Consider the following 14,629-nt stretch of genomic DNA (forward strand, 5'->3'; position numbering starts at 1 on the left):
CTAATCAGTGTTTAGCATTCAAAATTTTTTTGAATTTGCATCCAACTCCTTTTCAAAACAAAGATTACTGTTTTTTCTCTTAAACTTTTACTAGTTCAAAATAATTTTCTCAAAGTCTCTCAGAATCTTTAATTACTTTCCGCACAGGTAGAACCCACGTGGTATGTCTTGTTCTTTGATGGAGTTATCTAAATACTTCAACAACCTCCACTTTCCCCAGAGCATCAAAGTTTCCATCTGCCCGTCCCCAATATCAATGTCTATCCAGTTCAAACATTTTTGAATTTGCATCCAACTCTCTTTCACATCACAAAAGGTCATTATTTTTTTTAATATAAAACTTTCCTTTGGGTTCTTCGCTTAATTAGCCAGTATGTGCCTCGTGTAGTTTCTCTTACAAGAACCTCTGAAGTCCCATATTCCTACATGAGACATTAACTGGCCAAAATGAAAATGTTGGTCAACACCTGAAGGAAAGGATACACTTATGTTAAAGATTGTCATTAAATGGTTGTCTCTGTTTTTGCAGCCGAATTTGGGACACTGCATCAGGGCAATGCCTTAAAACACTGATTGGTAAGTGATTGTCAAGCCTAATGAGATAGTGGGATCCAATACCGAAAAAACTGCATCTCTGGCGAGATAAGAGATTGAAAAAAAGTTTCCCCAACAAAAGAATAATGATCGTTTCATAGAGGCCACTTGCTATTCGTCTTTCCCCGCACTGGATCCAGCAATGCCTATTCCTTAGTTCAACCAAGAAGATACTGAGTAATAATGTTCTCCTGATTGCTTCTAACAAATTCCTCCCTCTCTTTTCCATGTGCTTCCAATATTTTCCCTGTTGATACTTGGGTACCTGAAGAGTCCATGAACCAACATTCTTCAGTCACAGTAGTTTACCCCATAGATTTGCTCTTTCTTTCACTCCCTTTATTTGGAGGTCCCATAAGTTCTTGGATTTTCTCCCATCTATTTGGGTTTTCCCTGGGTCCTCTGGTTTCCTCCCACACTCCAAAGACGTGCAGGTTTGTAGTTTAATTTTCTTTTGTAAAAATTGTAAATTGTCCCTAGTGTGTAGGATAGTGCTACTGTGCAAGGGGAGAGGGGTTGCTGGTCAGTGTGGACTTGGTGGGCCAAAGGGCCTGATTCCACACTGTATCACTAAACTAAAATATCACCAGTAATTTGCTTGTCCCCTTTTTTGTTCCACAACTCCAACCAAATAAATTCTGTCCTTACCCCCAAAAATTATCATCTCTTCCTTACACTACAATACTCTTGACATGTTTGAATAACTCTATTTGGGCCAAGGAGAGGAGCCAGAAATCCTCTCTGTTCTGCAGGGCTCTGATGCACACCAGAGAGTGTCATCATTAATGGAAGCTCGGGGATGTGTTGTATCTCTATGCACACTGCTAAATGTTGCCGTTTCACGGGAGCATGTTCATGAATCATTTCACTTAATTTCACAGCCTCGGGTTGTCCTGGGCTTTCTTAAGTGCAAACTAACTGTGTTTCTTTCAACAGATGATGATAATCCTCCTGTGTCTTTTGTGAAATTCTCCCCAAATGGAAAATACATTTTGGCAGCAACACTTGACAAGTAAGGAGGCTCTGATCAAACATGCAAAGAATCTGCCACTGGTCTCGTTTATTGCCACCAAAAGTTCTGCTGGTTACTAAAGCAAGCGAAAGTCATCTTCCCCATGCATTGTCCCATGACACTGGCAGCCTTCCCATTTCAGTTGGGAGCTACAGTATGATCCTGTTCCTGGGAGTGCCAGCTCATTCTAACCTCTGCACTCTGAGGAGAGGAGATCTGATGCAGTAAGGAAGGGATCAAAATAGCTGCATGTATCTTCTCCAAAGTCTCATGCCATCCCCTGACCTACCACCTAGATAACACCCAGCTGGAACACAAACTGGGACTACCCGAGTAAGCGGTTTGACACAGTAAAAGGGGGCCCATTGGCCCAAGTAGACTCTTACAATTGGTTGGCCTTGTGCCCTGCTCCCTTTCCTTGTGGACTCAGTAACACTGACTGGGAGGAAGGGTCTGTGTCTGGGTGGCCTCCTATTTGAAGTGGGGCTCCTGTTGAGGTTGTGTAAAGGCATTGCAGAGTAAACTATGCAAGCCTGCCTGCACCGGGGGCAGGGGGCTATTCTGGATGTGTTTGACTTTAACTTAATGAGTTGCATGGTGTTGGGCAAGCAATTCCCAGTGATATAGTAACCTAGACAGATCATGTTCAAGCAACAATGGCAATGACTAGGGATTGGGGAATGGGACCAGTTTCATTGACACTCATTTCTAAAATAAATGTCTATTTTTTCCAGCACTCTGAAACTTTGGGACTACAGTAAAGGAAAGGTACATATTCCACTTTTGTATTTTCTGACTAGTTCGCTTACTTTACTCTTCACATTCTGCAGTGTGCATGATCTTGTGGTACTGGAGTGTAACCCCCACGACAAATGGACTCTGCAATGGTACATTGAAGGGATACTGATCCCATGGAGATTAATATGTGGAATACTGGTTCTTTTTGGCACTGAATTGGAGAGACACGTGGGTTCCGTGAGCATTTTGACCAGAATATGAATTGCAAGGGTGATGACTGCAACTGGGGTATGGGACACACACACACACACACACACACACACACACACACACACACACATGCGCACGTCACACACACACACACACGCGTCACACACACACACACCCTCACCCCCACTGGGGTACGGGTCCCACACACACACACACACACACACACACACACACATGCGCACGTCACACACACACACACACGCGTCACACACACACACCCTCGCCCTCACTGGGGTACGGGTCCCACACACACACACACACACACACACACTGGGGTACGGGTCCCACACACACACACTGGGGTACGGGTCCCACACACACACACACCCACACACATTGGGGTACGGGTCCCACACACACACACACCCACACACACTGGGGTACAGGTCCCACACGCACGCACACGTACAGGTCCCACACACACACACACACACACACACACACTGGGGTACGGGTCCCACACACACACACTGGGGTACAGGTCCCACACACACACACACACACACTGACCCTCACTGGGGTCCAGGTTTCTCACACAGTTACCCCTGGGTGCTGAACGTCAGGATAGATTGGTGAACGTGCCCTGTGCACATCCTGTCTGTTGTTTGGTTTCTTGTGTTTTCTGACAGGAATGGACAGATCACATGTTATGAGTAGTTTTCCACCAACTTTTCCCTTTCCTGCTTTGCGCTCCACTGTTAGGAGATGGAACCTGACCCTTGCCTGGTCTTCACAACTCTGGATTGGAATTTAAGAAACAAAGTTTAAAAAACAAAGACAGGGACTTTTTTAATGAAGTTTTTGCGTTCTGATAACAGAAAGCAGAGGTGCCAGATGTGGTTGTGACTTTAAAAAGAGAATTTTGATGAGTATAAGGAAAGAACTCAAGTAGGTTCATGAGGAGAAGGCAGGAGGAGTGCAGCAATTGGAACAGCTTTTTAACAAAACATATGCAAGAAGGGAAGGCCTCTTTTTACACTATTAATTTAAAAATAATTTTATCACTCAGACCACAAGGAGGAGCCACTTGCCTACATTTTTTTTAATTGTTTCTAAATGGCGACCTGCTCCACCATGTTCCTACCTCAGGGTTCGGGCAGTTGGGGCCTTGGTTTATGTGGCAGCACCAAGAAGGCATCTGCGGTGCATCCCGTATCCTTGATGCAAGATACTCTGGAGCACGAATGCCTGTGTCTGTCTCTGTAAATACATGTTATTTGGACAATGAAGACAGACACAAAAAGCTGGAGTAACTAAGCGGCTCAGGAAGCATCTCTGGAGAAAAGTAACGGGGTGTTTTGGGTCGAGACCCTTCAGACTGAGAGTCAGGGGAGGCCAGTAACGTCACCTGTTCCATTTCTCCAGGGATGCTGCCTAACCCGCTCGGTTACTCCAGCTTTTTGAGTCTAACTTAAGAACCTGTAGTTCCTTCCTACATATGTTATTTTGACAATTTTCATACATTATATTTATAAATAAAATGATTGTTAACTAGCCATTGTGCACTGCCTTTAGCTGATACTAGCTGATTATGTTTGTTACTGGTTGAGATGGATGACTGTGTTAATATTGTGTTGCAGTGTTTAAAGACTTACACATGCCATAAAAATGAGAAGTACTGCATATTTGCCAACTTCTCTGTTACCGGTGGGAAGGTAAGATCAACTTTTTGCTATTGTTTGCAGGTCTGTGGTTACGTTTTGCTCTGTCATAGCACAGCTTTTATTTCAGGACTCTAGTGTGCTACAGTTCCCTATAATTTAATTGTGATTGCAGGACCCATTGGGGTCAGCTTCAGCCAGCGTTTATTGCAGTGCTGAAGAATTCTTTTCATTCTGCCGTGATGTAATTGTAATAAATTGTCGACCGAGCCCATGTTAACTGTTTCTGTGCCCAATGACTATTCATGACTTCGTGATTATTTCAAGCGTGTTGTTTTATTTTGACAATAACTCAGTGGGACAGGCAGCATCTCTGGAGAGAAGGAATGGGAGACCCTTCTTCAGACCGATCAGTCTTGGCCCGAAACGTCACCCATTCCTTCCCTCCAGAGATGCTGCCTGTCCCGCTGAGTTACTCCAGCTTTTTGTGTCTATCTTCGATTTAAACCAGCTTCTGCAGTTCCTCCGCCTGCATGTTTTATTTTGACATGTATGCAGGGCCATTGGCGAGACGTTGTGGTGGGGCTGTAGTTCCCTCTTTGCTCTTCCTCCCCTGAAACCTTTGGCTGTCTGCTGGAGTCTGGGTTGTTATTTCTAAAATACTCCAAATGAACTGGGTTAGTGAACTGAGGAACCATGCCTGGCAATGCCCTTGGATCTGGCACCATCAGTTATGAACAAGGATAAGTCTGTCAATGGGTTTGGACGTTCACTGTATGACTGTCCTTGGTTGTTGCTCCTGGACCACCCTACGACGAGTTGCACCCTGGCCATCCCCTCTTCTCCCCTCTCCCATCAGGCAAAAGGTATAGAAGTGTGAAAACACACACCACCAGATTCAGGGACAGTTTCTTCCCAGCTGTTATCAGGCAACTGAATTATCCTACCACAACCAGAGAGCGGGCTTGAACTATTATCCACATCTTTGATGACCCTCGGACTATCCTTGATCGGACTTTGCTAACTTTACCTTGCACTGAACGTTATTCCCTTATCGTGTATCTACACACTGTAAATGGATCGATTGTAATCATGTATTGTCTTTCTGCTGACTGATTAGTATGCAACAAATGTTTTTCACTGTACCTTGATGCACGTGACAATCGACTAAACTGTAACTGAACTGAGCGCCTCTATTTCCTTAGAAGGCTTAGGAAGTTTGGCATGTCCCCGACAACTCTCACCAACCTCTACAGATGTACCGTAGAAAGCATTTTATCGGGATGCATTGCAACTTGGTTTGGGAACAGCTCCATCCAAGATCGCAAGAAATTGCAGCAAATTGTGGATGGAGACCAGACCATCACACAAACCAACCTCCCTTCCATTCACTCCATTTTATACTTCATGCTACCTTGGCAAGGCCAGCAGCATAATCAAGGACGAGATGCACCCCGGCCACTCCCTCTTCCCCCCCTCTCCCTTCGGGCAAAAGGTATAGAAGTGTGAAAACACACACCTCCAGATTCAGGGGCAGTTCTTTCCAGCTGTTATCAGGCAAATGAACCATCCTACCACAACAAGAGAGCAGTCCTGAACTACTATCTACCTCATTGGTGACCCTCCGACTATCTTTGATCAGACTTTATTATGCACTAAACGTTATCCCCTTATCATGTATCTGTACACTGTGAATGGCTCGATTGTAATCATGTGTTTTCTTTCTGCTGACTGGATAGCACGGAACAAAAGCATTTCACTGTACCTCGGTACACGTGACAATAAACTGAACTGGATAACAATGTGCAGATTGGCAATGGGTCTGGGCCAGCCCGTCAGCTTGAGTTTACGATTTTCCAAGAGGGCATGGTCTTTAGTTTTAGTTTTAATCTTATTCACAAAGGGGAATTGTGACTTGAATCAATGAGGAACTCTGAATTCTTTATGGGCGAGTGGTGAGAATGCCAAACCTACTCATAGTATTTGCAATGAATAACAAATGCATTTAAGGGGGAAACAAGATTTGGGACAAGGAATTAAATGAAATGAATGAAATCAATGGGAGATGGCTCTTGTGGAACGTAAACATATACAGGCCAGTTGGCGGCATGGTGGCGCAGCGGTAGGGTTGCTGCCTTACTGCATCAGAGACCCGGGTTCAATCCTGTTTACAGGTGCTGTCTGTACAGAGTTTGTACGTTCTCACGGCAACCGCGTGGGTTTTCTCCCGAGATCTTTGGTTTCCTCCCACACTCCAAAGACGTACAGGTTTGTAGGTTAATTGGCTTGGTATAAATGTAAATTGTCCCTAGTGTGTGTAGGATAGTCTCAGTGTGCGGGATAGCTGGTCGGTGCCGACTCGGTGGGCTGAAGGGCCTGTTTTCATGCTGTATCTCTAAACTTTTAAAAAAGTGAATGGTTTGTTCCCAAGCCGTCTCCGCCTGTAATTTTTTCCCCAATTATTTGATAAGTAATATTTTTCTTTCTTTTTGAAGTGGATCGTTTCAGGATCTGAAGACAATTTTGTTTATATCTGGAATCTTCAGACAAAGGAGATTGTGCAGAAGTTACAGGGGCATACAGGTGAGCAACTGGGAACCCCTGCCTGGGCTGGCTGTGTAGATGTCTCAACATGAACGCTCCACTCATTGGGTGAAACAGTTAGATATGCAGCCTCGGTCTTTATTTACTGTTGGAGTGCGTGTACAGTATTTTCAGATTTGCACTACTTTTTATGAGATAACATTCTTCTTGAGGCAGCCTTTGCACATCTGTTTAATGCCATTCTTCCTTGTTCTGCACCACATCAAATCCTTCCAACTTCAATACCAAAGAGGTCACTTGTACCAAACAATAGAAGCCTAGTCAATGAATCACATTCTCAAAGGTAACCTTCTTAATCTCAACTCATTTAACTCGTGTCCTTCTAAATTCTGCACATTGTCACTGAATCTCAGTCCCCATAACTAAATACAGTGCTCTTTATGGGGTCCAACTAGGGGTAGCGGCAGCACTGTAGGTTTCCCCCATTGTATTCCAGTCCCTTAAGATGAAAAATAACTTTCCATTTGGTCTTGTAAATTAATGCTTTGTCACATGTTATAAGTCACAGTAATTCTTTTTGGTTTGCATACCCAGTGTATGCAAAGAGTCGCTGACAAAGTTACAATGCATCCCACATCGGGTCCTCATTTGTTCTCCCTCTCCCTCCCCCTCTCCCTCTGTTTTGGATGAGCGGAGACCTCGCTGAAACTTACAGACTAGTGATAGGCCTGGAAAGAGTGGATGTGGAGAGGATGTTTCAATGAGATGAAGAGGAATTTGTTTAGTCAGAAGGTGGTAAATCTGTGGGATTCATTGCCACAGAAGGTTGTGGAGGCCAAGTCAATGGATATTTTTACGGCAGAGATAGATACTTGATTGATGTGGGTGTCCGAGGTTATGGGGTTGAGAATGAGGTAGGAGAATGGGGTTGGGGAACATAGATCAGCCTTGATTGAACGACGGAGTAGACTTGATGGGCCGAATGGCCTAATTCTGCTCATATTACTTATGAAATCAGTTGGTTAAAGGAATAAAAATGCACAAAGATGAGGTTGGAATTGAACATTTGAGGATGCATCGCTAATCGCATTCTTAGATGTAGGAAAGGGAACTGGTCTCGCACTGAAGGGAGCAGGCGGGGTCAGAGTGTGTCTTGTGCTGTAGTTGTGGTCAGCGTAATACTGATGTGGAATTTTAACACGTGTTTTGTAACATGCTTTACTGGCTGACTTTGCCACAAAATTCCATTATACCTGGATTGCTCTTGCATCAGCCAGTGATGTTATAATATTGACCTAAATGAAGACTTAGCTTTGAGCTACACAAAGTGTTGTGGGGGTTTTGTGTACATTATATCTATCATTGGTGCATTCTCCAGTCTTTCAGTTATTCTGAATGTCACTTTGGAGCCACAGCGAGTAAACTGGCCATTTGCCATCATCCACCTATTTGCACTAATTCCATTTAATTCTTCCTACGTTGCCATCCACTCCCTCCAGATTCTACCACTTCCCTATACTATGGGTTATTTACATTCGCCAGTTAAGACTTTGTAGATTGCAATGGAGGTCAGGATTTGGCTCGAGCCACTATTTGTCATTGAGGCAGCAGCTCCATTGTGTGACTGGTTAATGAGATCCCATTAACATCATGCTTGATTCCCATGTCTGGGCTAGGCCGTCTACTCAGAAGCACCGAGATTATAAATGGTAAAACCCATTATGCAATGCATTTTTCGTGGCATCGTTCCTGAATTTCCCTGTGCTAATTCGGGCTCGGCCTCATGTTCTGGACATTGATAGCTCCTTCATTCTGGAACATAATGTCCTCAACCCAAAGCCCCTAAACACACAGCTCTGACTTGAGATTAGCATCATTCCTTAGAGTGTGCGGTTGTGTGCCTGCTCTTTTCCCCCCACCCCCTCTGTTCCCATCTGCACAGCATCCCTCCCTCATCTGGTTCTACAAAGCACTTTCTATATCAGAGTCTATAGTCTGCAGCCCTTTGTTGCCTCCCCTAACTATCTGCCAGCCTCTGTCGCTTCCCCCACCTGACTCTGGCATCTGCCCATCAACCCCTCTTCTCCTGGAACCATCTATCATTTGTCAACTCCTGCCTCAATCGTCCCCCCCTCCTCTCTTTATACTGCCGATCTCTCCTTTACACTCTCAAACCTGATGTAGACTCGCATCAATTCATAAGTTGTAGGAGCCAAATTAGTCCATTCGGCCCATCAAGTCTACTCTGCCATTCAATCAGGGTTGATCTATCTCTACCTCTCATCACAATTCTCCTGATGTCTCCCCATAACTCTTGACACCCTTAAATAACCAGGGGCCAATCAATATCCACCTTAAAAATATCCATTAACTTGGCCTCCACAGCCTTTTGTGGCAATGAATTCCACAGATTCACCACACTCTGACGAAATAAATTCCTCCATCATCTCCTTTCTAAAGATATGTTCTATCCTGAGGCTATGGTCTCTGGTCCTAGACTCTCCCACTAGTGGAAGCATCCTCTTCACGTCCACTCTATCTGGGTCTTTCACTATTTGGTAAGTTTCAATGTACCCCCTCATCCTTCTAAACCCTAGTGAGTAAAGGCCCAGTGCCGACAAACACTTAACATATGTTAACCCAAAAGTCTCAACCTGAAACATCAACCATCTCTTGACCTGACCTCCAGAATTTCTCTGTCCATTCTGTTTTGACGAACGTCTCTTTAAATTCACTGGTGCCTATTCTTGAAGGAATCATTCCTTCTCTCCCCCAATCTCCTCCCTATCCACCGTCCCACTTCTGGGGGTCTGCTTCACCGTGTCCTCTTCTGTTGCAGACGTTGTGATCTCCACGGCCTGTCACCCAACAGAGAACATCATCGCGTCGGCGGCGCTGGAGAACGACAAGACGATCAAATTGTGGAGAAGTGACTGTTAGAGAGCAAGCAGCATTACCACCGAGAGAACTGTGCCCTGTCCCTGCCTGCCCGCCTGCCTGCCTGCCTGGACACAGAGACAGGCCCCTGGTAGTCTTGACGTCTGAGACTGTGCAGTCCCTGCTCAAACTGGTGACCCAGCATTACAGACCCTGCGGCAGTGTCGGAACAGATCCCATTTTTACTGCGGACTCGTAACACTTATCGAGTTATTGTATGCTTAAACCACACCCTCGTGTGCGCAGAAACGCACTCTCACAAACTCCCCCGTCTAAAGATTTTTTTTTTTGTGACCAAATCACTTGTGACTTTATCCCCCTGTCCATTCTTGTGAAAATTATCTTTTAATTAGTGGGTTTAGTTGGTAGTGGAATGTTTTTTTTTATATATAAACATGCTGTTGGCGGTTGGCTGTGTTTTAAAGTTAGCCAGTCAACTCTCTTTTTATTTGTCTTTAAAATTCCTCCTCTTGTGTATCTCGTGGTATTCGATTGTCTGCCATTGCCCTTTCCTCTTGCCCTCCTCAATTCCCTGCCTTTACCTCAAGTGCTTCTATGGCCTTGACCCTGAACTAACATACCACTTATAATGAGCACTCACTGTCTCTGGCCTTGGGACCTTGGAGGGTCCTGCTGCAGGAGTCTGTATTGGCCATCTCTTCTCCCAGATCAGGTGGTAGTACCATCCAGAAAGATTCAAGTTGGCAATTGTGCCCTTCCGGCTAACCTTCAAGCAGAATGTTCCTGGTGGTACTCAAGCCAACACAGCATTATAGGCAGTGCTGCCAGCTATACTGGGCATGGTCGGTGGGGGAGCTATTTTAGGATTGGTGCTATAATGGTCTCCATTGGGATTCCTAACTCTCCTCGCCAGAGGGTTTTGAGAGATACAGCTCTGGCGAGATTGCGTGCTGGTATCATTCCCCACTCCCTCCCCCCTCCCCATACATAATATTGATCATCTGCAGTGCTGTGTGTTGCAGAAAGCTGGGAGGAGCAGAGTTATAAGTCCCTCACTCTTCCAATGCATCACAATTTCAAAGCAGTGTCGAAGATGATTGTTCCTTGTGACTTTGGACATACTCCTGGTTCTCTCCCCTCACCTGCCTCCCTTATGCTAGGTGCCATGAAATCGAAGTAGGCTTTACCTGGGGCAATGAACATTGAAGGGATTGGATTTGATAGTGTTCTAAATTTCATTTCTGGAATAAGGGCGGATAATAGTGATTCTATCTCCATTGCACAGACCCAAATTGAGAGAAAGCATTCTTATAAGCGAGCACTCCTGAAGGTGTACTTGAACAGGAGGCACACTGGCATCGGATGTTTTGCATTGCAGGTCTGCGTAGGGTGGTGCGAGTGATTACGCCTCGTATTGTGGGGCTGTGTGAGACAGCACGCACCAGGTTCACCCCACCTGCCCTGGTTTATAGCAGGTAAGGCTCACCCGTGGTCTTAATGCCACTTGGCACGACAAGGGGGGGGGGGGGGGGGGGGGGGGGTTAAAATCAGCCGGGGTCCGTGATCCTGAGCAGATCCTTCATTCGCCAACGCAAATCACTATTGGGCATCAGCTGAAGCTACAGACCAGGTTTGGGACTTGGATCTTCCTTGTCTGAGCTCCTTGGATAAAGCAACATGGCAGAGCCATGGCTGGTAGCTGTAGGGCCCTGCTAACTGCTGGAAACTGACGGAGCTTCAAGCAAGGTGATGTCGGGAGTGACGTGGAAGATGGAAGAGTTGTACGGAGATTGGAGCTGAAATTCTCTCCCCCTCCCTCCCTCCCCTCCCATGTTTTCCTCTGACCACCGGCGGACAGATTTTCCTGGTCACGGCCTACAGAACCTCATGATTTTGTGGAGCCAGTATCTTTTAATATTTTTAGTTTGAATTGACGACAGTACTAAGTAGGCACTGTGGAAATCTTTCCATTACCTGTGAATAGTGTTGCAGTTGTGATGATCTCTCCTGGAATGCTGGGGTCGAGTCCATCCAGCTCTGAGGTGTTGGTGTAATTTCCCCTTGATTCCCTGTTAATACAAGAGGTTTGAACATAAAACTCGCTTTTGTATTATTTTAACCAGTTAGCAGTGAAACAGCAACTGGGATCAGATTGTGAACTGTGTTCTATGTGTGAAATTCACCCACCCTTGCATAATGGCCAAATTAATCCCAATGGGGCCTTCAGATGACTATCTAAGGTCACCTTGGCTGCACAGGTATTTTTGTCCAAAATACCTTTTGACAAAAATACCTGTGCAACCAAGGTGACCTTAGATAGTGTGATACTGGTGCATGCAAATCCCATTGTGGCGCTGCTCAATGGATTGGCCTTGACTCTCAAAGGGCTTCAGTGGTGGATGTTGCCGTCTCTCTACACCGGGGATCTGAATCAGTGCGGGGCAGTCTCTGTAGCATGGGTGACAAGTATTGAGGTGTAACGTTGCTACCTGTGTGGTATGGTACTGGTAAGTCCCACCTGATGGGGCCCTACCTGTCCGCTGGAGACCGGGGACATGCCCACCTGGTCGGCCCAACTCGCCCGCTGCAGATCAAGGACCCTGCGGCGCGGACTAGGAACTCACCCGGAGACCCGGCTGCCATGGGTGGAAGACCCACCCGGCAGGATCGAGGGCACTGCGCCATGGACCGGGAACACACCCGGGAGACCAAGCTCACCCGCCCAGAGTGGAAGGAGCCGGTTGGAGGACTGGCTGCGGGAGGCAGTGCACTGTATCGATGGTGGAGTGGGCTGCTCGAGACCCTGCGGCTCGGTTGGACCGGGCGCCGCTCCAAGAGGCCGAGCGTGTGGACCACACGTAGTCTACAGCGGCGGAGGCCACCAACGGCTACGCTGGGTCGGGCCGACCCAGCAACGCCACCAGGACAACAGACCTTCATGGTCAGATCGAGATCCCTGCATCTACAACAACTGGGACTTGAAAATGGCACCAAACTGGCGACTGCACTGACTCAGTGCACTACTGCTATATAGTTGGACTGTATCTGAGATACTTATCTAATATTATCTGCCTACTTGTGTATAGTGATACCTTTGTTGCATTGTACACAAAAATGAATTTCACCGTCCTAGATAATATCTTGGACTAACTGAATTTGGAACATAATTTAACATTCAGTAGATTGACAAGAGTTTAAGAAGGCCGAACTTTGTACAATATTTTGGGGAACTAAATAGTTTGGGCTGATATAATTGGTTTCCAACACCTACATTATTTGAGTTCAGTGATGGGCGATGATCAACTGGACAGCGTACTGAGCTAATATCTACCTCATTGGAGACCTCACCATCTATAATCGGACTTTATCTTGCACTAAATGCTATTCCCTTTATCCGATATCTGTACAGTGTGGACGGTTGGATTGTAATCATGTATAGTCTTTCTGCTGACTGGATAGCACCCAACAGAAAGCTTTTCACTGTACCTCAGTGCGCGTAACAATGAACTAAACTCAGTTGTGTTCAGCACAGACATAGTGGGCCGAAGGGCCTTTTCCTGTGATGTACTTTTCTAAAGTTCATGCAAGTTTTGTAGAGCAGCTGAGAATAGCTCAGCGCCCCGTTCTGCAAATCTCCACCAATTATTTTTCTGGGAGTTGAAGGAGTGAGGTTCTCGTTCCTCCTATTCACGTTGAGGGATCCTGCCATGGTACCTAAAGATTATTGAGCGGATGATACCTCTCCCAGCTGGCTCCTCCTCCTCCTCCTCCCTGGGGTTATGAGTGGATAGCATGCAACAGGACAATAAACCAAACTAAAATGATGGCCAGAGTGAATCCCACCGCAAATTGGAGGACCAGCGGTATGAACATTGACTTCTCCAATTTCAGGTAGTCCTTGCTTTCTCCCTCCTTCCCCTCCCCTTCCCAGCTCTCCCACAGCCCACTGTCTCTGCCTCTTCCTTTCTTCTTCCCGCCCACCTCCACATCAGTCTGAAGAAGGGTCTCGACCCAAAGCGTCACCTATTTCGCTCAATAAATGCTGCCTCACCCGCTGAGTTTCTCCAGCATTTTTGTCTACCTTAAACTAAAATGAATATCACTCAGGCGTCCCTTCCTTCCCCCGAATGAATTTTAGGAATCCTGACCCCGTAACTCCTGAAATCTATAATTCCTGTCCAGCTATCTGCCGTCTCCTTTCTCTAGCCGACCTCACGTTCTAAGAATCATCCCTCCCACCCAAGTCGTACCAGCTTCAAAGTCATCTTGTTGAGTCTCATTGTACTCGTTCTCAACCAGCAAACAATGACCAGTTTCCTTTATCGGCATTACATCTTTTGCATATCTTTCATTTATTTCTTCTAGATATCCCTCTACACCACCCTCTATATCTCTTGTTTCCCTTTCCCCTGACTCGGTCTGAAGAAGGGTCTTGCCCCGAAACGTCACCTATTCCTTTTCTCCAGAGATGCTGCCTGACCCCGCTGAGTTACTCCAACATTTTGTGTCCATCTGCAGAATTAGGCCATTCGGCCCATCAAGTCTACTCCGCCATACAAGCATGGCTGATCTTACCCTCTCATCCCCATTGGAACATAATTTAACATTCAGTAGATTGACGAGAGTTTAAGAAGGCCGAATTTTGTACAATAGTTTGGGTTGATATAATTGGTTTCCAACACCTACATTATTTGAGTTCAGTGATGGGCGATGATCAACTGGACATCGTACTGAGCTAATATCTACCTCATTGGAGACCTTACCATCTATAATCGGACTTTACTGGACTTTATCCAGGAAAGAGGATGCTAGGAGACTGCAAGGTGACTTGGATAGGCTGGGTGAGTGGGCAAATGTTTGGCAGATGCAGTATAATGTGGATAAATGTGAGGTTATCCATTTTGGTGGCAAAAACAGGAAAGCAGACTGTTATCTAAGTGGTGGCCGATTAGGAAAAGGGGAGATGCAGCGA

The 14,629-nt window shown here is 45.8% G+C and overlaps 1 protein-coding gene across 2 annotated transcripts in view; it reads left to right on the forward strand.

Moving 5' to 3' along the window:
* wdr5 (WD repeat domain 5) overlaps positions 1-11,755 on the forward strand; it is a 34,749-nt gene extending 22,994 nt beyond the window's left edge. For both annotated transcript variants that reach the window (XM_033049166.1, XM_033049167.1), the window contains exons 10-15: positions 530-576; positions 1,531-1,606; positions 2,341-2,374; positions 4,195-4,269; positions 6,711-6,798; positions 9,599-11,755. In XM_033049166.1, coding sequence (XP_032905057.1) covers positions 530-576; positions 1,531-1,606; positions 2,341-2,374; positions 4,195-4,269; positions 6,711-6,798; positions 9,599-9,699 — 421 coding nt within the window. In that variant the 3' untranslated portion in view covers positions 9,700-11,755. The remainder of the gene's footprint in view (positions 1-529; positions 577-1,530; positions 1,607-2,340; positions 2,375-4,194; positions 4,270-6,710; positions 6,799-9,598) is intronic.
* The last annotated feature ends 2,874 nt before the right edge of the window (positions 11,756-14,629 follow it).

This window comes from Amblyraja radiata, chromosome 32, assembly GCF_010909765.2.
Source record: "Amblyraja radiata isolate CabotCenter1 chromosome 32, sAmbRad1.1.pri, whole genome shotgun sequence".
NCBI classification, from domain to species: domain Eukaryota; kingdom Metazoa; phylum Chordata; class Chondrichthyes; order Rajiformes; family Rajidae; genus Amblyraja; species Amblyraja radiata.